General features: G+C 44.1%; 1 protein-coding gene across 1 annotated transcript; it reads left to right on the forward strand.

Annotated features, from left to right (window-relative positions):
• Window positions 1-418: 418 nt before the first annotated feature.
• Hdhd5 (haloacid dehalogenase like hydrolase domain containing 5) lies at window positions 419-23,411 on the forward strand. Its single transcript, XM_027951288.2, has 9 exons — window positions 419-455; window positions 3,598-3,911; window positions 13,233-13,436; window positions 14,802-14,914; window positions 16,513-16,606; window positions 18,038-18,071; window positions 19,754-19,928; window positions 22,072-22,260; window positions 22,440-23,411. The coding sequence occupies exons 1-9, from the start codon at window positions 449-451 to the stop codon at window positions 22,771-22,773; spliced, it is 1,464 nt and encodes a 487-aa protein (XP_027807089.2). The 5' UTR covers window positions 419-448; the 3' UTR covers window positions 22,774-23,411.
• The last annotated feature ends 787 nt before the right edge of the window (window positions 23,412-24,198 follow it).

The following is a 24,198-nucleotide window of genomic DNA, read 5'->3' on the forward strand; positions in this document are numbered from 1 at the left end:
AGACCCTGTCTCAAAATGAAAAAAGAAAGAAAGAAAGAAAATAAAAAGAGATGTAACTCAGTGGGACAGTGGGGGTGGTGTCACATGCCTGTAATCCCAGCTAGTCAGGAGGCAGAGGCAGAAGGATCACAAGTTGAGGCCAGCCTGGGCAAGTCAGGGAGATCCTTTCACAAAATAGAATAAAATAGAACAAAATAAAATAAATAACTAGGAATGTAGCTCAGTGGTAGAGTCCTTGCCTAACATGTGTGAATCTCTGAGGGGTCCCCAGCACTGCAAAAATAAATAAATAATGCCCATTGCTTTCCTGCTTCAAACTAAATCCACTGAAGAATTGAATAACACATGCAGAATAGATGCGGGGGGGGGGATGTCAGCCTCATTACTACTTTTCTTTTCTTTTTTTTTTTTTTTTGCAGCGCTGCGGGTGGAACTTGGGGCCTCCTGCATGCCAGGTAAGTGCTCTATCATTAAACTACACTACCCTGAGGGCTGGGACTGTGGCTCAGCAGTAGAGCGCTTGCCTTGCATGTACAAGACCCTGGGTTCGATCCTCAGCACCATATAAAAATAAATAAGTGAAATAAAGGTGTGTCCAACTACAACTTAAAAAAAAAAAAAAACTACACCACCCTGGCCCTTCATCTTCATTACTGCTAAAGGCTTATTTGAATGTTGGAGCTCCTAGCATTTAGGAGACAAAATGGGCATTGCAAATGCTACCACTGCATTACACTTAACCTGTGGTCATTGGCACAGGTGTAACCCCAGCCTTCCTGGCAGATCACCCAGGTGACAACGGGCTGACTCCCTGGAGAGAAGACTAAGCCACATTTGCTGTGTTCTTTCTGTGAAGCTCACCTGTCAGGTTCTTCATGTTTCCTCTTCCCTGATGGAGAGAGGCCAGGAGCACTGTGAACAGAGAGAGGTTCCTTGTTCAGGGAAACACAGGGGTAGGGAATGAGTATTTCTCCCCTAAAGAGATGATCTCCACCCCTTCTCAGAATTCTCCCTCAGCAGGACTGAGTGGGACCTGGGGCAAGTCATGTGTATGAGAGAATATGTGAACAAGAGAGAGATAGGGAGGGAGACATCCCTGCAAACCCTTTACTGACCCTGACCAGGCCAAGACCACCAACTTCCCTGTTATCTATTCTCCACTCTCCTATAATCACAGCATCTCTGCTATTCCTGTAGTAGGAACCCATGATTGTTCTGACCTTGGCCTAGAGTAAGTTCCTGCCCTTTGACAGCTCTGAGCGCTGAACAAGTTCTTTGAGTGGTAATCTTATGTGACCACCAACAGTGACTTTTTGTAGCCATGTCTGCTCCCTGTTCAGCCTCTTGAACCCCTGGGGCCACCTTACCATTCTTCTAGCCTTTCTGTAATACACACACACACACACACACACACACGCTCACATATGTGTATAGATAGTAAAATGTATATACTATATAGTAATATATATATATATATATATATATATATACATATGAATGTATATATACATATATAGTAAAGTGGGATGTGTGACTTGAGTTTTATAGATATCAGAAATTAAGATTGGAATAAAAGAACCTGTGATTGCCTGGTTTATGACTACCAGGTGACCTACAAGTATTCAGTGAACTGCCATTGATGAAAGAGGTGTGGCCTGCGAATTTATTGTTATTCAATAAATTCAGACACCATGGAAAGACATGTTTGGTATATATTAATGACATAATATGCTCTTGAGTGTGACAGAGCAAAATAGGAGCCGGGTACTTAATTAGTTTGTGGAGGTGCAATATCATGCTTATAGTGTTCTCTCCTGATTTGTTTATGTCAGTGAAACACATCTTTCTTTCTTATGAAAGCCAATATCTTTGAAGGTTTGCAGTTTGCAAGTTTGAATCCAGATTCAACAACTTAGCAAGACACTGTCTCAAAATAAAAAACAAAAGGGCTAGGATGTAGTTCCGTGATAAAGTGCTCCTGGGTTCCTGGGTTCCTTCCTCAATACTGGGGGGAAAAAAAAAGCGATCAAGTTTGATCAAGTTGCAAAGCTGCACAGTGGTACATGTCCATAATCCTAGACACTCAGAAGACTGAGGCAGGAGGATTGCAAGTTTGAGGCCAGCCAGCCTCAGCAATTTAGTAAGATCCCCCATCTCATGTGTACATGTTTTAAAAAGGAAGATCCTTTTCTTTTTAAGTATTGGGGATTGAACCCAGGGCTTTACACAAGCATCCCTAACCCCAGGGAAGCTTTACCAGTAAGCTAGCCCTTTGCAACAGGGTGCAACAGTTGCCAAGGTTGGCCTCAAACTTGCAATCTTTCTGCATTAGTGTCCTGAATCATTACAGCTGTGTGCTACCATGATAGGCCATATTAAATTTTTTGTTTGTGTTTTCGTTGTGCATCAAACACAGGGCCTTACACATGCAAGGCAAGTGTTTACCTCTGAGTTATATCTCCAGCTTGTGGGCATACTTTAAACGTAGCACCCCAAGAACCTTCCAATTAATAATTCCATTTCTAAGTAGTTCAACTGCAGGAAAAGAGGTTAAGAACATTCCACTCTTGGAAAGCTATGTCCTGTGGCAGGACCAATATGTTGGAAAATTGTGGGTTTGGCTCATGTGAGTCAGTCTTCCAGATCCTGATCAACTGTGTTTGTGCTGACTTAGATTTTGCCCTTCAAAGCTGAGGACCAAAGCATATTGCTAATTTCTTGGTTATCAGAGTTTCTGTCCATTCCCCAATCCTTTCCTCCCTATATTGTTGACTCATTCATTCTTAGCATGACTATTCCAGGGTCAAAGGGTCTGGAAGGCAACATTCTATAAATTTCAACTAGTGGGAAAGGAGACTTCTTTCTTGCAGCAGGATCCTACCCTTCCCCCTGCCCATCATTGCCAGACTAAGCTCTGGAAGTACTCAACTTCCTCTTGGCTCTCAAATGACCAAAGTCCATTATTTCCTTATTTGGAGTTTAAGTGGTGAAGCACTCCTGGTCTGCAGCTGTGCTCAAAAGGTATTTGCTGAAAGTAGTTATCTGACTTTTTTTCCCTCCCTCTTTGCCCTTGCTGAGGATTGGGTGCATGCTAGGCCAATACTTTATTATGGAGCTACAGCCCCAGCTCAAGGGGCATTTCTTTTCCACCTTGTGTTCTACAGGGATCTCAACCGTCCTACAAAGTATGAGCTGTGGGCGATTATTCACATACACCTTAAACTGGGTGTTAGCTTACTGCTTGCAGGAAGTAGAACTTAAAATATTTACTGAAAAAAAAAATGAAAAAATTGGCATGGGACCTTCATTCTTTGATTGGCTGGGGTTCAGAGGACTTGAACCCTAAAAGGTCTGCATGCCCAACCTCACGTTGAAATCAAGGTTAAGTTCCCTCTTATTAAAGCTGTCCGCCCCGCCCTCCCGCGAACGTCACCCAGGTTTCAGGACGCGGGGACAGGCACGTTCCAGAGACTCAGTAGTTACTCAGAGGCAGTACAGGTGTCTGCCCACCACGGCCGGGCCCACCGTGCCACCGACTGCAGGCCCCAAGTCTTTTGTCTACGAGGTGACAGGCTATTGCTCTTCTTCCCCTCTCAGCTGCCACAGGGTCAGTGAGGCGACCGCGGAACGCGCCCTCCGGTGCTCCTGGGGCCAGCCTCGGTGCGCTCGGAGCTCGGACATCGCGGACATCGGACTACAACTCCCGAGAGGCCTCGCGCCGGAGGCCGCTGCAGGGCTGCACCGCGGCGGCGGTGCGGGCTGCACAGGCAGCACGTGCACACGGCGGGCGGCCGATGGCTGCGCTCGGCGGGGTGGCGGCGCTCCGCGCGGCGCTCGGGCTCTGCGGACGGGTGGCGCGCGCGGCTTCGGGGCTCTCACCCCGGAGAGGTTATGCCCTAGGCCCCGCTGAGGTGAGAAGGCCCGGTTTCGTGCGAGGGGCGAGAGGCGGGAGGGCGGGCCCAGCGGCCACCCGGTGACCCTGGCCTCCTGGGAAAAGGCCTTGGTGAGACAGCTGTCTCCAGTGCACTTCCATCTTCCCTGAGGCTCGGTGCCCCGGCGCGCAGAGATCTACCAAAACAAGCCCCAGACCTTGGGATGGTTTCTTGGCCCCTTGAGGCGCGCAGCTCCTCCCAGCCCCGGGTTTCTGGGCAGTTTCTAAAGTCGTATTTTCCTCTGTCTGGGAATGATTCCTGCTCTTCTTCTTTGATTTTCACCATGAGAACGTTTTGGGTGTGGTTTTAAAGCAGATTTCAAAGAGACTTGGCCTCTTGCGGTGGATGCCCTTTTGAGTCACACCTATAGTGCACAGCGCAGAAGTGATTGTCGGGTTGGTGCAGCTTTTTGCTTTGATCCCATTCGCTGTGGGCTTTGCTTGTAGGGAGCAACTGTTACGTGCAGAATTCAGGGAAGGTGAGCGAGATCATAGATGATGAGTGGGAGCAAGAGAACTGGGATAGGTAGAGTCCATGATTTGTTCCAGATACTGTAGAGGTATGTGCATTTCTCAACAACTTGGAGGAAGGTGTGCTGCTGCTGTTAGTGAGGAAGTCTGAGACTGGAGTTAAGTGTTATGTACTTTTTCCAGGGTCAAAAGCTGGTAGACTATGCTAAGAAGTTTAAACTAGGTTTGTTAATTACATAATGCTCAGCTGTTTTACTTTTTTTTTTTTTTTTGGTACCAGGGAATGAATCCAGGGTCAAAAATCCAGTGGTAAAAAATGAATTTTACCACTGATCCACATTCCTAGCCCTTTTAAAATTTTTAAAAAGAATTCTGAGACAGGATCTCACTAAATTGCTTAGGGCTCTTCTGAGTTGCTGAGGCTGGCCTCATACTTTGATCCTCCTGTCTCAGCCTCCTGGATCACTGGGATTATAGGCATGTGCCATCATGCCCAACACTTTTGCCTTTTCTTTAGAGCAGAATCATATGTCTTCTAAACCCACAGTTTCTGTATGTAATAAAATAATGTCCCACATTTACACAGTGTAGTCACAGTAATCCTTTTATTTTATCTTTTTTTTTTTTTAATTTTTATTTTTTTGGTACTGGGGATTGAGCCCAGGGACATTTTACTGCTGAGATACATCCCCAGCCCTTTTTATTTTTTATATTGAGGCAGGATTTCACTAAATTACCTAGGACCTAGCTAAATTGTCGAGGCTGGCCTCAAACTTATGATCTTCTTGCCTCAGCCTCCTGAGTTGCTAGAATTATGGGTGTGGACCACTGTGCCAGCATCTTTTTATGTTTTAAAATCATTTAAAACACATAGGGCTTGGGATGTACTGTAGCACATTTGCCTAGTGTGAGCAAAGCCCTGGGTTTGATCTCCACCACCACAAAAAAACAAAACAAAATCCCCAAACACATAGTGCTTACTTTTTTGCCAGGCATCATTCTAAGTACCTAACAATTATTAAATTCATATAATCTTTGTAACAACTCTGTAAGGTAAGCTATTGTTATTCCCATTTTACAGATGGAGAAACTGAGACACAGAGAGGTTAAGCAACTTGCCCAAGGGCACACAGCTGGTAAGTGGCAGTATCTGAAAAATCAGGTAGTGTGGTGCTAGAGTCCAAGCTCTTAACAATGTTACCATTGTTATTTTACTTAGACAAGGTCACAGAGCTAGAAGTAGCCAAGCTAGAAGTATGGAATGTGTTGATAAAAGGACTTTGTAAATCATAATGATAAAAATATAAGGAGATCTTCCCATAATTTATAGTTAATTGTATTGGCTCTAGCATCTTTGCAGGTCCTGAGATATCTCCAAGTGACTTTGTTGGTAAAAGTAAACAAAGGGAAGAAAGGGATGTAGCATAGCATCGAATTTATGAGTATTAGCTTTAGAATCAATCCTGCTGGGCAGTGTAGTGGTGCACACTTGTATCCCAGTGACTCTGGGAGATTGAGGCAGGAGGATCCTAAGTTCAAGGCCAGCCCCAGCCATTTGGTGAGACCTGCCTTAAAAATAAATTAATTAATTAATTAAAAAGAGCTGGTGATGTAATTCATTGGTCAAGTACCCCTAGATTCAATCCCCATATTGGGGTTGTGGGGTGGGGAAGGAATCCTTCCTGCACTGTTTATTAACTATTTAGCTTAAGGCAAATTACTTGGTGTTCTAAGTATCATCAGGAGGTGTCAGTAAGTGTCTATGTAATGGGAATAGTACTTACCATGCAGTGGTTTGTTTTTTTGTTGTTGTTGGATTTTTTTTTTTTTTTTTGAGAATAAATAAGATCTACAGGTAGTAGTTGCCTAGTGACTAGCATAATGACCTCCCAGTTGTGGAAGTAGCTGTAGTAGTAAGGATTGTTTTTACCCTTGAACCATATCAAACCAATATAAGTAAGAAATAAAACCACAAAAGAGTATCTTATGGTCCTTTTATTTCAAATTAATGTTAAGTGTCACACATCTTTTTTTTTTTTAATTTTTTTTAGTTGTTGAAGGATCTTTATTTTATTTGCTTATTTATAAGAGGTGCTGGGAATTGAACACAGTGCCTCACACATACAAGGCAAGCGTTCTACCGCCGAGCCACAATTCCAGCCCCAGTATCACACATCTTATCACCACAAAAATGAATTTCAGTTAGAGAATCTGGCCTAATACTTAAGACTAGTTTAAAAAAGATCAAGTGATACAGAAGAAAAATCAGAATACAGAAATAGGAGAGGATAGAAGAAAAAGTCTATCCCTTTCTCCTCTCTCTATTTTTTGGCGGCACTGGGGATTGAACCCAGGGGTGCTCTACCACTGAGCTACATCTCAACATCTCAACCCCAGCTCTTTTTTTTTTTTTTCATTCAGGAACTTGCTAATTTGCCAAGACTGACCTCAAATTTGCAGTCCTCCTACCTTATTTTTCTGAATGGCTGGGATTATAGGCCTGCCCCACTATGTCTGAGTCACTAACTCTTCCCTCTGGAAGGGATAGGGTGATCAGGAAGAACCTAATGGGAAAAGTCTGTCTTAGTTCTCTCTAGTCTTTCGTCCTTTGGGTCATTCAACATGCAGTCAACCTTTCTTGGGTACCTTCTAGGGTATAAGCACTATATCCAGGGGTGGTAGAAGGGCAGACCAGATCCCCCCTTTGTTCAGACCCATGTAGTGATTCTCTTTGAGAAGGATAAGAAAAGTAGTTGTAGTAGTAAGGATTTCCATTGTCTGAAAAGAACAATGGTTCCTTTTCCCAGAAAAAGTATGCACATAGAGTTTTAAGGGGGTTTACCTTGAAATCTATTCACTGGCCCCAAGTTAGGATCCCATTCTGGTAAAATTTGTCAGATTGCAGGGAGCCTGAGGGCTGTTGGGTGTGTGAATATATACTGAGTGTAGAGAAGACCTGGAATGCATAGCTGGGGATGGCAGGAGATAAGGGAAGCAGCATTTTCCGGACAAAAAGAAACCTCCTTGAACCCCTTGCGTGCTCTTAGGTGCTACCCTTGATCAGTGCACAGAGTCGTGATTTAGCTGCTACTTCATTTTGAAGTGGAATCCTGAATCCACACTTATGAACAGGGTGGTCCTTGTCTCATTCTTGCTGAAGTTGTTTTTTTTTTTTTTTTTTTTTAATGCTGGGGATTGATCTTAGGGACTCACACATAGTAGGCTCTGCTAGCTGAGCTTCATCCCCAGCCCTGAAATTGATTTTTGTTCGTCTAGTCAGATTCTTCAGTGACTACATATTAAGCACCCTGTATACCCTAAGCACATTTTGCTAGGAAATGCCATTTGGAGATAATGACACTTCCTTAAAGTGATGGTACACATAGTTGGGCATGGTGGTGCATGTCTATAATCCCAGCAACTCAGGAGGCTGAGGGAGGAGGATCATGAGTTCAAGGCCAGCTCTAGAAATGTAGCAAGACCCTGTCTCAAACTAAAAATAAAAAATTTAAAGAGCTGGGGTTGTAGCTCAGTGGTAAATAGCCCCTGGGTTTAGTCCCCAGTACCCGTCCCACATCTGTCTCCCATCCCCAAAAAAGTGATGGTACAGTGAATGAATAAAACTGCCATTGTTGTGTGTCTGGTTTGGTGTCTCCTACTGTAAGTCTCCTGGGCTGGAGCACAAATAAGATCAGTCTTTGAGACTTTGGGTACTGTTTAGGCATTTGTTGCATGGCACAAGGGTCTTCATTTCTCTCTGGCAGCTGTTTTCTGGTGTCACAGGTGCCATTAATTTGAGTTACTACCTCCTGTTTTTTAGTGTCCCTGCCTCCAGCTTGGTGTTGGAGCTGTCCTTGTCCAAGTCTGGGAGGTTCTTCATGTGCTAGCATAGAGGAGCTCAAGGCGGCTCCTCTAGGTGTCACCCGCTCAGTGGGAGGGGGACAGGATCATTACTTTGCAGTTACTCCTCTTCCTATTTTACTTGACCCAGAAATGTGTCCTTAGACCTTCTTGACCTCAAATCCTCTTGATTTTCCTCTCACCCTGCCTGCTGCTCCTCAGTCTTTTGCTGGCAGCATTTACATGGTCTGTCTTTAAATGACGTTTTTCTTCCTAGTTCCCTGAGAGCAGAGACTGTCCCCATTTGCATCTCCAGGACATTCTTTCCAGTGCTGATATTTTCACACCTGTCCCACAAGTCCAGAGTAGAAGTATCTTTTGTTTTCTTCCAACTTCCCTGCTTCTCCTTGATTTCAATGAGAGATCAGCATCAGCAGATTAGTATCCATTCTTCCAGGTTCTTAACGAACCCCCCCACACCCCCGCCAAAAAAAGGCATTGGGGTTCCTGCGCTCCTCCCTGTGGCCCTGCATCTGAATGGCTAACAAGTGGCTGCTCTAAGTCCTATGCAGGATCTGCCTGTTCTTTCCATTTAAAGCCACCATCTGTCTTAGATTGCAGTTGATCCCGACTGGCCTCCACCCACTGCATTCCCTCTAGTCCATTCAACCCGTTTTCTCTGCAACCAAAATTTTTCTACAACATAGGTCTGATGACGTCACTTTCCTGTTTTAGAGTTCTTAAATTGGCCTAGGAGACCTGTGATGGCCAATCCTTCCAGCTCCTATTGGTTAGGTACCCCTGGAGCAGGCTCTCCATTTTTTGGTACTGGGGATTGAACCCAGGGTACTTAACCACTGAGCCACTTCCCCAGCCCATTTTTAATATTTTATTTAGAGATGAGGCCTTGCTAAGTTACTGAGGCTGGCTTTGAACCTGTGATCCTCCTGCCTCAGCCTCTTGAGCTGCTGGGTTTAAAGACGTGCGCCATTGTGCTTGGCATGGTGCAGGCTCCTTTAACCTAACACATCCCCTCATCTCTCTCTCTCTTTTTTTTTTTGTACTAGTGATTGAACCCAGGAGTGCTTAACCACTGAGCCACATCCCCACCCCTTTTTTGTATTTTATTTAGAGAGACAGGGTCTTATTGTGTTGCTTAGGGCCTGGCTAAATTGCTGAGGCTGGCTTTGAATTCGTGATCCTCCTGCTTCAGCCTCCTGAGCCACTGGGATTACAAGCATGCGCCACCATGCCTGGCTCCTCTCATCTATTTAGTTGTAGTTGGGCACAATATTTTATTTATTTATATCTGGTGCTGAGGATCGAACCCAGGGCCTCACACATGCTAGGCAAGCACCCTACGGCTGAGCCACAACCCCAGCCCCTCCCCTCATCTCTCTCTTTTTTTTTTTTAAGTAATTTTATTTTTTTTGAGAATTTTAATATTTACTTTTTAGTTTTCGGCGGATACAACATCTTTGTTTGTATGTGGTGCTGAGGATCGAACCCGGGCACACGCATGCCAGGCGCTTGAGCCACATCCCCCGCCCCTTCCCCTCATCTCTTAAAGTAACATTCAGTGTTGACTGTTCTATGGTTCCTTGTCTCAGCATTTTATCCACTGAACTGTAGGTAGGGACCTTGTCTATGCTCCTCTCTTGCATATCTAATCTGCTGTCCATGGGGCTTGGAGTTCAGGCTCTAGGAGAGTTTTGTTATATGCATGCATTTATTTAACTCTCTCATTGCCTACTTCAGTATTACCATCTAAGAAACCACCTGTGTTTAATTCTTATTTACTCAGAACTCAAAGCTTATTTGCATTTGCAAAATGCTGCAGTTTTTTAAAAATATTCATTTTTTAGTTATATATAGACACAATATCTTTATTTTATTTTTTATGTGGTGCTGAGGATTGAACCTAGTGCCTCACGCATGGTAGGCGAGTGCTCTACCTCTGAGCCACAACCCCAGCTCCAAAATGCTGCAGTTTTATTGGTTTGTTTTCTAGACTCATTTGTTCTGTCACTCCAGCTGGGAAATCGGGACTAGAAGACTAGATATCTGTGTTTTTAGTTGCTTTTCACAGACTGAGTCCTGTACATAGAGTAGATGCATGCTGTAGAATGGCATGACGTAGCTGACAGCAACAAAAGAAAAGTAGCAGATAGGTTAGACTTTTTAGACAATTGAAAACATCCATGTGTTAGTAGGCATTTTATAAAATAAGAAATGGAATGCATTTTCAAAAAAGAAAATATTCAACCTCATGAGTCCAGAAAATGCAGATGGAGATGAGGAACTATTTTTTTTTTATATTTAGAATAAAAAATGTCATCATTAACTGATACACGTGAAAATCGATATTGTAAGGATGAAGTGTGTTGTCAGTGGCCATGTAAGTTGATAAGTGTTTTTGGAGAACAGTTTGTCAGTAGGTGTTACATAATTACAGTGTTTGTACTCTTCAATTTATTACTCCTGCTTTAAAGATTTACCCTAGCTAGGCGCAGTAGCACACGCCTGTGATCCCAGCAACTCTGGAGGCTGAGGCAGGGGGATCATAGGTTCAAAGCCAGTTTCAGCAAGTAGTGAGACCATTAGCAACTTAGTGAGATCCTGTCTGAAAAATAAATAGAGCTGGGGTTAAGTGACCTTGGGTTCAATTCCTGGTACAAAAAAAAAAAAGAATGTATCCTAAAAAGGGCTTGGGCTTGGGCTTGGGTGTAGCTTAGTGGTAAAGTACTTGCCTGGCATGAGCAAGGCCTTGGGTTCCATCCCCAGCACTGGGGGAAAAATGATTGGTGGGGGGTGGATATAATGTTAGTGGGTTATTCACTCAGATGTTATGTAGCTAGAAATGATGTCTAGAAAGTAGAGTTAAGTGTACTGATATGGAAAGATAGCTAAGAGATACCAGCTTAAAAAAGGCAAGATTAGCAGGATATGGTGGCACACACCTGTAATGCCTTGCCAATTTAGTGAGACCAATTTAGTGAGACCCTGTCTCAAAATGGAAAAAGGGGAGCTGGGCATGGTGGTGTACCCCTGGAATCTCAGTGGCTCAGGAGGGTGAGGCAGAGAAAAAAGGAAAGAAAAGTAAGATGGAAAACAAAGTGCAGTGTGATTTCATTTGTGTCTAGGCATGCACAAGTACACATACATGGGTATATGTAGCTAACGTGTAAAAGATGTATGTGCTATGTAATCCATAGATGGTCTCTGAAAGATACACAAGAGAGGGAAGAGAACCAGGTAGAAGAAGGAGACAATAAACTTTTACAGCATTTCTGTATTGTCTGTATCCATTGAGTTGTTTCATTTGTTTAACTTTGTATGTGATAAAAAATTTCTGATAAAATAAAATTTTAAATGATGCTTATGAAGGCTGTTATAACTAGTAAAAATATTTATAATATATTAAGCAAAAAGAACAAGATGCAAAGTTACACATATATAATTGCAATTTATGTCTCTAGCTATAGGACTGACAATAAGTAAGGGACAATCTGGGCATGGTGATGCATACCTGTAATCCCAGCGACTCGAGGTTGAGGCAGAAGGATCGCAAATTCAAAGCCAGCTTCAGCAATGAGGAGGTGCTAAGCAACTCAGTGAGACCCTGTTTCTAAATAAAATACAAAATAGGCTGGGGATGTGACTTAGTGGTTGTGCCCCTGAGTTCAATCCCCAGTGCCAAAAAAAAAAAAAAAAGGAAAGAAAAAGAAAAGGACAAAAAAAAAGACAGGGATATGGTGTTTTGTTTTGTTTTATTTTTTGTGATACTGGGATTTAACCAAGGGCTGCTTTACCACTGACCTATGCCCCCCAGACATTTTTTTTTTTTTAATTTTTATTTTATTTTGACACAGGGTCTTGCTGAGTTGCCAAGGCTGGCCCTGCACTTGAAATCTTGCCTCAGTTGCTCAGCCACTGCTCCCTGCAGAAATGTATGAATTGGTTACGTTAAAGTGCTAGAATTATATTTTCTTTGAATTCCTCTATTTTCTAATTTAAAAGTTGTTTTATATTAATTATGCAGAAATTTTTTTTTTCAATATTGGGGATAGAACCTAGGAGGACTCTACCACTGAACTACATTCCCAGCCATTGTATTCTTTTATTTGTTTTATTTAGGTAAGTAAATATATTGGATCTTGGGGATTTAACCCAGGGGCAATTTACCACTGAGCTGCATCTCCAGCCCTTTTTTTTTTTTTTTTTTTTAAGATTTATTTTTTTAGTTGTAGTTGGGCACAATACCTTTATTGTATTTATCCATTTTCACGTGGCGCTGAGGATCGAACCCAGGGCCTTGCACATACTAGGCGAGCACTCTACCACTGAGCCACAACCCCAGCCCCTCCAGCCCTTTTTTAATTTTTTATTTTGAGATGATTTATTTTTATTTTATTTTGAGTTGATTAGGGCCTCCCTAAATTGCTGAGGTTGACCTTGAGCTTGGGATCCTGTGTCTCAGCCTCCTGAGCCACTGAAATTATAGGCATGTACCACTGCACCTGGCTCTTTTATTTTTTATTTTGAAATTAGTCTTGCTAAGTTATCCAAACTGGTCTTGAACTGAGATCCTCCTGCTTCAACCTCCAGTGTTGCTGGGATTACAAGTGTATGCCACTTCACTTGCTGCAAAAAGTAATTAAAATATTTATGTGCTTAAAAAAAAGCCACAAAAAAAGGGAATGATTGTTATAATTAGATTTAGCTAATCAGAAATCCCATGCCTGGCATAGGTCAGTTGTAGAGTGCTTGTTTAACATGCACAAGGCTCTGGGTTTGAAATAGAAAAAAAAAATTTTTTTTTCTTTGTGTTGTAGTTTTTTTTTTTTTCCTTGTGATGTAGTTGTTCAAGGGCTCTGAGTGACTGACCTGGGATGACATTGAGCCTCTCTGTAAGGGTTGTTTCTTTTTCCTTCCTCCCCTTCTGCTTCTTGACTCCTGTGGTGATAATTCTCCTTTCTTTTCTCTGCAGAGCCCACCCACTTTTGGGTTCCTATTGGACATCGATGGAGTGCTGGTGCGGGGTCATAGAGTGATCCCTGCTGCTCTAGAAGCGTTCCGCAGGCTGGTGAACTCCCAGGGGCAGCTGCGGGTGCCTGTGGTTTTTGTCACAAATGCTGGGAACATCTTACAACATAGCAAAGCCCAGGAGCTGTCTGCCCTGCTGGGGTGCAAGGTAAAGCAGTAGCAGCCAAGGCGTGGAAGCCAAGGACTGTGTTCCTAATGGTCCTGATGGGTTCCTAATGGAACCCCACTCTGGCATTATGTCCCTTTCCCTGGGTTGGGGTACAGGGTCAATAAACCTAGTTAATGGCCAGTTGGGTCAGTGGAAATCTTTCAATCCTATGCGAAAATAACTTGAAGTTTTCCTTGCCTCATGAGTAAAGACTCATTAGCTCCTTTACATACATACACACCACATACATGGTGAATGAGCACCAAAATCTTGCCTTTGTAGTTGGCAGTTTTAGTTTATCCTCTTTGTATCCAATTTTCCCCCCTTTGGCGCATCAGGGTTCTCTTACAGTTTTAGCTGCTAGAAGGCAAGGATCACATTTGTGTAAAACTCCACGTGCCAGGAGGGAGTGTGTAGTAACAGCCCTTGTTTTTCAGAAATAAGAGGTGGACTGGACTCAGTGGTAGAATGAGCATTTGCTTCCAAAAGTATTCTGTCTTCACTCACTAGTGATTCCATGCTCCATCCTGACATGGACACAATCTTGTGTGTTGAGGATGAATTCAGGGGCTGGGGTGTCGCTTAGTGATAGCTACTTGCCTAGCGAGTGTGAGGCCCTGGGTTCAAGTCCCAGCATTGAATAAAATATGGTGGCGGTGGTGGTGGTGATGGTGAATTTAGTTTTTGGAAGGAATCCTTTGGAACCAAGGCACTAACAAAAGTGGCTGATTGGTTGGGTGACACTACTTGAGATTGAACACAGAGGTAAAGGAAAAAAACTGGTTCCCTTATGGGGTTTTCAGAGAGGGTTTCAAAAGTGTTCTCAATAAAGGCTGCAGTAAAGGTTAGTTTAAATATTAAAAAAGGTTAGTTTAAATATTAAAAAGCCAAGTCTTAGGCTGGGGGCATGACTCAGTGGTAGAATGCTTGCCTAGCATGTACAGGACCCTGGGTTCAATCCTCCACACAAAGTCTTTTAGTAGAACCAAAAACAAAAAGTCAAAGTCTAGGGTAGATTTCTGTGATAGTGACAAAGAGCATCTGAGCAAACCTGTGGTTTCCTAGAGTGGGATTGTGAAATCTAAAGGGGTGACAGGGAGTAGAGCCCAACAGAATTGGTGAGTGGTCAGACCTCACATTTGATGACTTTTTTGTTGTATCTGGTGTATCAGAAGCCAAATTAGGCAGATTCCTTTTATGACTGTTTGGGTAAGTTTTAGAAGCGTCAGGTGCCAAACAGGGCTTTTCCACCTTTCATTTCCTGGACAATTTTTTCCTTCCCAGGTAAAAGAATCTGCTACCTATGTCTCCATTATTTTCCCTCAACTATATGTCTTCCTCTGCTTTCCTTTCCTGTCCCTACAGGTGGATCCAGACCAAGTCATTCTTTCTCACAGCCCCATGAAGCTCTTCTCCCAGTACCATGACAAGCGGATGCTAGTGTCTGGGCAGGGACCTGTGATGGAGAATGCCCAAGCGTATCCTTTTGCTCTAATTGGAGAGGGGTTTGCCTCCCTCAGCCAAGTAGGAACGATAGTGAGGAGTGCTGGGTTCAGGATGCCAGGGTACACAGGCAGTATGGTAGCCTCTCAGGGAGTGAGAACAAGTTCTATGTATGGTCAGTCTTCATGCCTGGCAGTTCTTGAAAGGCAGTCTACATAATCAGAATCTTCTGCAAAGTTCAAACTACAGAGTCCTGGGCCTTACCCCTGGATGAGGAGTCTTACTTCACTAGGTTGAAGGTCAGATTCTGGAATTTTATTTGTGTATTTACTTTTATCCTGGAGATTGAACCTAGGGCCTTGAGTATGTTAGGTAAATGCTATACCACTGAGTTACATCCCTAGCCCAGGAATATGTACTTTAAAAAACCAAATAGCTCTCTGGGTTATTCTATAACTAGGTTTGGGAAGCATGGCCTGGCTCTCTTCCTTGGATGCTCAGCTAGAAGAGGATGTGGTTACTGTCCTCAAGCAGCTGCTTCATTTATTCTGGGTCTTCTGGGTATCACGCTGTGCTATGTGCTCTAGAGGGAAAAGGGGACCAAGGCAAAGAAATTGGGATTGTGACTTAATCAAAGGGTTTGTACTTGAGGCAAAAATAACACATCCATGAACAGCAAAGGAATATTTTAGATGGCATATGACATGTTGGAAGTGTAGCTCAGTGGTGGAGCACTTGCCTAGCTTGTGTAAGGCCTTACATTTGAGTTCCAGCATATCACACACACACACACACACACACACACACACACACACACGTTGGCATATGACTGAAGGCTGCAAAGAGTGGGATGGGTTTTTAGGTGTCACGGCATCAAAGGGAAGGGACTGTCCCTGCAGCTGGAATGACAGTGACCGTGGCTTCATGGAGCATTAGGGCTTTGCCCAGGAGGTAGTTAGGATTTCCCAGCTATGATAGGTAAGAGGTTAGAATGGAATGGGGTGAGGAAGAAGAGGGAACAGGAAGAGGGGACCTGGGGTAGGAAACCTTGGGAGCAAACTCAGGGCAGAGGGGGAGTTAATGCAGGCAATATTGCTGATGGGATAACCTGATGAAGTTGTCATTTTGGGGAAAATGATTTCAAGAGTCACTTGAAACCATGTCCAGTTAAGACTAAGTTGGAACTAAGAATGGGAAGATGGAGGCAGGTCTTGAAGGAGATAATGCTGGAGCTGACTTAGCTTATCTAAGACTATGCCTGGCTCCCTAGACCTCTGTATCTCCTCTGAATGCAGCATTTCTGGCAGCGCTGTTCTTACAGCGCTGTTTATGTGGGCTCTGAGTATGTGTAAGCTCCTTGAGGACAGAGATTTATATCCCTTTCACCTGGGGTGTGACCTGGCACCTGGAATGTGCCCAGTGGCTGTTGAGTGATTGCCCTGGCATTACTCACCTCCAACCACTTTGCCAGTATCCTCACAGCCTGCCTGCTGGCACCTGCAGGATTTATGACAAGAATGCCTGTGTGGTGTGATCAAGACTGGATCTGGGTTCTGCTCACTTGTGATCTGATGCATTCTGAAAGGCATCTTCCCTAGAACTGTCCAGCTTTGCTTTCCTGATCTTGCTCCAGACTGGGCTTCCAGAATGTTGTTACTGTGGATGAGCTGCGGATGGCCTTCCCAGTTCTGGACATGGTGGATCTTGAGCGACGGCCGAAGACCACGGTAATAAGGAATACAGGTTGGGTCATTTCACCCTCTGAAACACTCCCAGAGTCTCAATGTTCAGTTCTATCCTGTTCCCTGTGTTGGCTCCTCTCACTGACCTCACTGCCTTCCTGCTGAGAATCGCAGTTTGTTCCTGCTTCTGCACTATGGCCTCCTTGGAGGTAGCATCTGGCTTCCTTAAAGTTCCCTGGAGAGATGAGAGTGTCCCAGAGAAGCAGAAGGAGCCAAACCCTGACCTTTCTGCATTGTTTGTAATTAGCTGGGATCCCCATTCCTAGCCTTAGCATCTCCTCCACCAATAGTTTCGTATTTACTAACAGGCTTTCCCCGTGTTGCTGGGAGAATCATTAACCTCTGTTAAATCACTCAACTGCTATTCCTTTATCCTGAAACATGGTACAGAGTTGCCTTTGTGAGGAGCAGATTGCTCATGAAACACTGGCAATCCTGCTTATCCAGCCATGTGCCTTTGGGTTTGTCTCATATTCAAACACTGGCTTGATTTCTTTCTTTCTTCTTTTCACTCTCCACTCCTGCAGTGCTGGGGATTAAACCCAGGGCCATGTGCATGCTAGGCAAGTACTCTACTCCTGAGCCCATAATTTCCTGTCTCTTGTGATCCAGGCTTCTCAGTGATCCTCTCCAATATGGCTTCCTGTCTCTTGACTCACTTTCTCATGTGAACTTTATGTATATCACATAATTTATGTCTGAAGTCACACCATTCTCAAAATTAGATGAAATTCAGTTAAAAGCAGTTTTATTTATTTATTTATAAGTCCTTCTTCCAGAGTTTTCTAACACTCTAGACACTTCCTCCCCTTGGAGAATTTTCTCCTTGAACCATGCCAATTCTGTGGAGACCCAGAATGTAGAGTGAGGACAGATCTCAGAGTATCTTAGAGCCTGAGTCCCACAGAAGGAAGTAACTCACTCCTGGTCACATAGCTCTTTGGTGGCAGAGCAATGGTCTGTGGAAGGAATGGACTCCAAGAGCTTGGTAAAGTGAAAGATCCTGCCTCCCAAACTGACCTCAAGACAATGGTCTGCCATGACCTGAAGGTTCCTTTTTCTCCATGGGCTGCCTTTGTCTTTAGCTACCTGGTTCTAGAGTGTCTTGCCTGGCCCCTGTCTTGCTTCCTATTCTAGCTGGGGAAAGATGGCTGACCACCCCTCCTCCTCACTGACTTCATTTGTGGTATTCTTCAGCTTGTGCTGGGACCAACCTGGTCGTCATCTTTTCTCCTTTTTCTGCGAATCTTCTTCCTTAGTCGTGTGCCGCTTTTCCTTGGCTTGGGCTGCACTGTGGGAAGGCCTCTGATCTGTGTGCAATGTGTCATTCCTCTCACCCACCCCTAAAGACTGGTGTGTGATTCTCCAGGAGTGGCAAGTGACTGTTGGTTGATGGGCCTCTTTGTCTCTTGGCAGCCCCTTCTGAGGAATGACTTCCCGGCCATTGAAGGTAAAAGAGGTCCTCCTCCCAAGTGGGTGTGGGGTCTTTTTCTTTCTCCTATCAGGACCTCAGGCTATTTTACTGTGACTGTTTACTTTCAGCCTGCTGTAGTGACAGGAAGGCATTGGGCAACAGGGCACCTGGGTTCTGGTCCTGGATCTGCCATTCCTTACCTCTGAGACTTCTGTTAATTTTTCCTTCCTCATGCCACTCACTTTATGCTGAAAAATTGTAAGCTTAGAGAGTGTTAGAGTGCAGAGGCACCCAGAGGCAATCTGGTCCACTGTTTCTCAGTTCTTCCGTTGTATAGGAAAAATTTTGGAACATTCCCTTTGGAATCCTGAAATTAAAATCACAGATAATTTAACTGTCATATACATATATTAAATATTAGTTAAGTTTATTATAAAGCCCTAAATGTAATAGGGGAAAATAAAAGGAAAACATTTTAGTAACAAGATTGTAATGCATTTTAATATTAATATTATTATCCAAGAAGTAAAATGCTTGCACTAAACATAGAGTCACGTGAGTGTTCTAGCTACAGATGCAGACTGATGTAAGAGTATTGATAGGTGTGAAATATATAGGTGTGTCATTGGGGCAGCCTTGACATTGGTGATTTTCCAAGGTAGAGAATAGCTCTTGATAAAGTTGTATTTTTACACGATAATTATATTTTTGGAAATAGCAGTGTTTATTAAAACAGTACGAAAATACTTTATGATTATTTGTAAAATGGAATTGGCTCTTTTACCTGTGAACAAGTTGTTCACTTCCATGAATATCAGGTGGGACACTTGGATGCTATTAGGACTCTACTCCTGAGCCCATGATTTATTAGGACGTGGGACAATTTAATTGTGTAGGACTATCTTCATCTGCTAAGTATGTCATTGTGACAAAATATATGCTCCAGTTTTATTTTGCTGAACCCAGGGCTTCACATATGCTAGGCAAGCACTCTACCACTGAGCCACATCCCTAGCACCCATATCCTTCAATGTCTAAAACACCTCCCTCTGGAAGGTACTGCCCCTTTGAGAATCACTGGTCTTGAAGCTCCTAGCAGCACATTTACAAAGTGCTTGTTTTGGCCTGTGCTGGGTTAGGTGTTGACTATATCTCATTTTTATCCTAATAACAGCAATATAGGTAGGTGTTGCTATTCTGTTAACTGAGGAAACTAAGGCTTAGACAAAGTAAGTAACTGCCATAGTCCTATGGGCAAATTTGCAGAGTCAGGTTCGAGTTCAGGGCTCTATTAGTCCAGTCCCCTGCTCTTGGCCATTAGGTTGTTTTGCCTGCTGGGGCTCAGATAGAAGGGAAAGCTGAGGGACGGAAAGCTCCCTGCAGAGTGCACTTGGGGTACGGTGTACTTGAGATTTATTGCTTTTATAAAAACCTCTTCTGTAAAGTACCAGTGGACACCAGTTAGAGAATGTTAAAGTGCAGAGGCTCCTTTCTGGGTCCTGGGCTTTGTTCACCAAGGGTGAATGGGTAAGTGGCTTGGTCAGGTCTGGTTCAGAGAACTCTGCCCTTGCCCATGTCTGTGCACTGAGGTGAAGAGCTTTGAGTGGGTGGCACCAGCTGGCCTCTGTTGCCTCCTGAAGGCTGTCTGCCTACCTGCCCATCACAAAGGGCAGATTGAGTACCCTACCCTCCTCACCTCTGTGCTTTTGCTCTTTAAGGGGTGCTCCTCCTTGGAGAGCCAATCCGCTGGGAGACAAGCCTGCAGCTGATCATGGATGTCCTCCTCAGCAATGGGAACCCTGGAACTGGACTGGCAACAGCCCCCTATCCCCATCTCCCTGTCTTGGCCAGCAACGTGGATCTTCTTTGGATGGCTGAAGCCAAGATGCCCAGGTGAGGACTGAGGGTCCTCAGTCTTGGCTCTGGCAGCCCACTGCTAGCTGCTGCCTGAGCAGTCCTGTGAGCACTTTGCCACCCACCATTCTGAAGCTCTGGGTGGTCAGAACCTGCCTAGCCAGGCCCTGTAGTTGCTATAGTAACTTGGCCTTTGGAAGGACATTCAAGGATCACTTCATATGTTAAATATTAAACTAAAAGTGCAGATTACTGGGCATGATGGTGTATCGAAATGATTTTGAACATATTATCCTGCTCTCATAATCTTTTTTTTCCCTATTTTTTATTGGTGCATTATAGTTGTACATAATGATGGGATTTGTTGTTACATTTTTGTATATGTACACAATAGAACAATATAATCTGGTTTCCTTGTCTAGGGGACAAGGACCAATTTTTGAGGTATTATTAGTGCAAATTATTCAACTGCTCCTCCTTCCTTGCCTCTGCCCAATAGCATTGGTTCTTTCACTTCTTTGTTTGCTTTTACCCTTGAGATGTAGGGGCAGGGAAGCCAGAGTTCTTCTGATGGTCACAGAGACCAGACAGTGGAGACAAAGTGGATAAGGTACATGGGTATTGAGGAAGCCCACGCTCCCTGCTCAGCCGTGATGACCTTAATATGTGCTCTGTCCTTTTCTGAGGCTGACAGGTGGCCCTTTTTCTGACCCACAAAGTGCTTGAATACAAAAACAGTTGATGCTGCTGTGTGCTGTTTGGATGCTCTTATCTGCAAGGCCAGTCTGCCATTCACTCCCAGTGGTTGGTCAACAGGGGTGGTCAGAGCCCCTGATTGCCTCAATTCCATGACTCATAGCCCCAAAGATACAGGGATGTACGGTATAATCTGTAACTTGAGGTTTGGCATTGTCTCTAAAGTGTTATTCCTAAGGTTTGGGTGTGCTGACACTAGTTTGAGCCAGGGGTTGGTTATGTAGTTGTGAACTCAGTAACAAGGGGCAAATTTCAGTTTATGAATCAAATTCAAGATTAATTTTTCATTCAAATTATCCAGAGTTGCAATAAAATTTTCATTCAATGGTTTACAAATTAAAAACAGAATTCCTTATATAAATAAGTGACACTGAAATGTAATTAATGTGTAACATGATATCAGTTAGGATTTTGTTTTGGATGAAAACCCAAAACATATCTTAAACAAGATAGAACTTTTTTTTTTTTTTTCCCTCCTCACATGAAATAAGTCATGCAGTTCAGAACCTGCATCCTGTCAGTGATCTTCTGTCTCCCTGCTGTGCTGTCCTAAGTCCTTCATTATATAATCCAAAGTGGCTGCCCAAATACCAGCCATCACATTAGCATTCCAAGCGGCAGGGAGGAGTAGAGGAGGAAGAGAACAACAACACCCCCTCTTCAATTTTAAGGATACTTAAGTTTAGCTTGGCATTTTTGTTTAAATGAACTGTTTAATGCTATTTTAGCTTTATGGCTACATCCAGCTGCAAGGGAGGCAGGGGATTTATTTTTTATACCTAGTGGCAATACGCTCAGCTGAAAGTTGATACCAAGAGAAAAGGGTCTGCACAAATCTAAAGCACACTTTATCTAAAGCACACTTTATTTATTTTTGGGTACTGGGGATTGAACCCAGGGATGCTTAACCACTGAGCCACATCCCCAGCCCCCTTTTTTTTCAAATAGTTTAAATCTTGAGACAAGGTCTTACTAAGTTGCTTAGGGCCTTGTTAACTTGCTTGCTGACAGTGACCTTGAACTTGTGATCCTCCTGTCTCAGCCTCCCAAGTTGCTGGGATTAAAGGTGTGCACCACCACATCTGGCTAAAGCAGACTTTAAACTTAGGTTTCTGGAGTCAGACCATCTGGCTTGTAATTTTAGCTCTGCCACCATGAGGACCTTCTCTCTTGTTGGGCCTCAGTTTCCTCATGGGTAAAATGAAGATAATAGTATCTAGCCCAAAGGGTATTTTCGAGTGTTAAATGTGAGATGATGTCCCCAGTGCTAGAAGAATGCTCAATTAATGTTCGCTCCTGCTAGAAATATTTTAACCTTTCTCTATCACCCTCGGGGCCCTGGAGTAAAAGGTTGGTATAGTGGGTACTGCATAGGGCCTGGCAGGTGGCCTGGAAGACTGAGCTGCTGAACCTTCTTCTTGGACAGGTTTGGCCATGGTACCTTTCTACTTTGCCTGGAAACCATCTACCAGAAAGTGACAGGCAAGGAACTGAGGTACGAGGGTCTGATGGGCAAGCCCAGCATCCTCACTTACCAGTATGCGGAAGACCTGATCAGGCAGCAGGCGGAGAGGCGGGGCTGGGCTGCCCCCATCCAGAAGCTCTATGCTGTAGGGTAAGCTCCACATCGCTGCCTCATCCCTTTCACAAATTTCCCTCCCCTTTTTCTCTGCTCTCATGGCCCTTGTTTCCCTGTATCTGAGTCACATTGTACCCACAAAGTTGTTGTCCACCTTGAGACACTGAACTTGGGTTTTCTCCTCTTTTCCTTTTCCGGTTTGGCTGCCCTGCCAGAGATAACCCCATGTCTGATGTCTACGGTGCCAACTTGTTCCACCAGTACCTACAGATGGAGAAGCGTGGCAGGGCAGAGGAACTAGTGGCTGGTGGCCTGTGGAAGCAGCGACCCTCAGCAACCCAGAGCTGCGCCTCCATCCTGGTGTGCACTGGAGTGTACAGTCCCCAGAAGCCAGGGTCCATGGGGCCTGCCCACGGAGGAGCGGAGCCTCCATTCCACGGGCACCGGGACTTCAACTTCAGTCCGGGGCTCATGGAGGCATCTCATGTTGTGAACGATGTGAATGAGGCTGTGCAGCTGGTTTTCCACCAGGAAGGCTGGACTTTGTAGTGATGGGTGTTCATCAGAGGCAAGGGGGAAGGAGGGAGGGAGCTTGGGCCACAGGTGAATCCTGTTCGCTGGGTTCTGGTCAGGTCACTGGGTGTCAAGTCATGGCCTGGTTCTCTTGCCACTTTGCCTGCTGCCCCAGTGCTGGGATGTAACTGGTCAAGAACCATGGTATACTGGGGGTGCAGTCAGTGTGCATGAGCCCTGGGTTCCATCTCAAGCACTACAAAAACAAAACAATAACAACGAGAAGAAGACAGTGACTTATTTTTCCTGCTGAGCAGTAGCCACAGTAATGTACCAGGGGAGCATTTCATGTGGAACCATTGAGATTTCTGAGCCCAATTCCCACGTGCCTCTCCTGGCAATCTGACCTCTGAATGCTCCTTTTACCTCTGTGCCTCACTTTCCTCCTCCTTTTAGTAGGGACTTCTGAAAAATGGGGAGGCAGTGGGAATAATGTGGAAGTTTCTGCAGAGCCTTCGCTCTCACTGAAGGAACCACTGTGTTTCAGCAGGGTGTGTAACTAACACATTCTAGTTTTGACTGTATTTTAGTTTATTGCCCAGAGACTTTGGGGCTTTTTTTTTTTTTTTTTTTTTTTAATTAAAGTCATCCTAATAAATATTCATTATACCATCTCTTGTGACGCTCTGTCTGGAATGTGCTGAAGTCCTGTGGGGAATGGGGAATGGGTGAGTGGTATACACTAGTCTCTCTGGAGGCAGAGAGATCTGTGGCATTTCACTTCATAACATGCTCTGGTCTCCTTTCCTAACTCTGTTCTTCTTCCCACCCGCAAACCCACACCCAGCCTGGGCTGTGAAGCCTGAGTCTGTCTAGGAATGAGTTATGCCTGGCTTTGGCATATGGTTAGCACGTTCCTTGGCATGAAAAAGAAGAGGGATCTTGTTTATGGTCTGTTCTAAAGAAGGGAATTTTCCTGTGGAGATTCCCCAAAGCATGTGTTTCTTCTTATAGTTCTTTATTTAGGAGTTCGTGTCTCCCGTGACCTCAGCATCTGTCACATCCTCTGGTGCTGTAGTTTGGAAGCTGAATGTCCCTCAAAGTCCCATGTGTTTAAAGTCATGGTCTCCAGTATGGTACTTTTGGGAGGTGGTGCAACCTTTGGGAGGTGTTCAGCTCCTGTGTTAGAGGCTTAGTCCCCAGTGCAGGCAGGTTCAGATGTGGACATTTGGGAAATGAGGACTTTGATCTCATCTGTTGGTTAATCCATTGATGGTTCATAAGTTTTTTTTTTTTTTTTTTTTTGAGTAGTGGGGTGTTAGAGTTTGTAAACAAGTCAAAATAACACCTGGCATTTTGCCAGGGGAATGTTAGAGTTGGTAAACAAGTCTGGATGGTGCCTGGCAAAATGCCAGAGGGAGTGGTTTGAGAAGTAACAAAAGCGAGCCATTAAGTATGGAG

The sequence above is a fragment of the Marmota flaviventris genome, chromosome 3 (assembly GCF_047511675.1).
Source record: "Marmota flaviventris isolate mMarFla1 chromosome 3, mMarFla1.hap1, whole genome shotgun sequence".
Classification (NCBI taxonomy): Eukaryota; Metazoa; Chordata; class Mammalia; order Rodentia; family Sciuridae; genus Marmota; species Marmota flaviventris.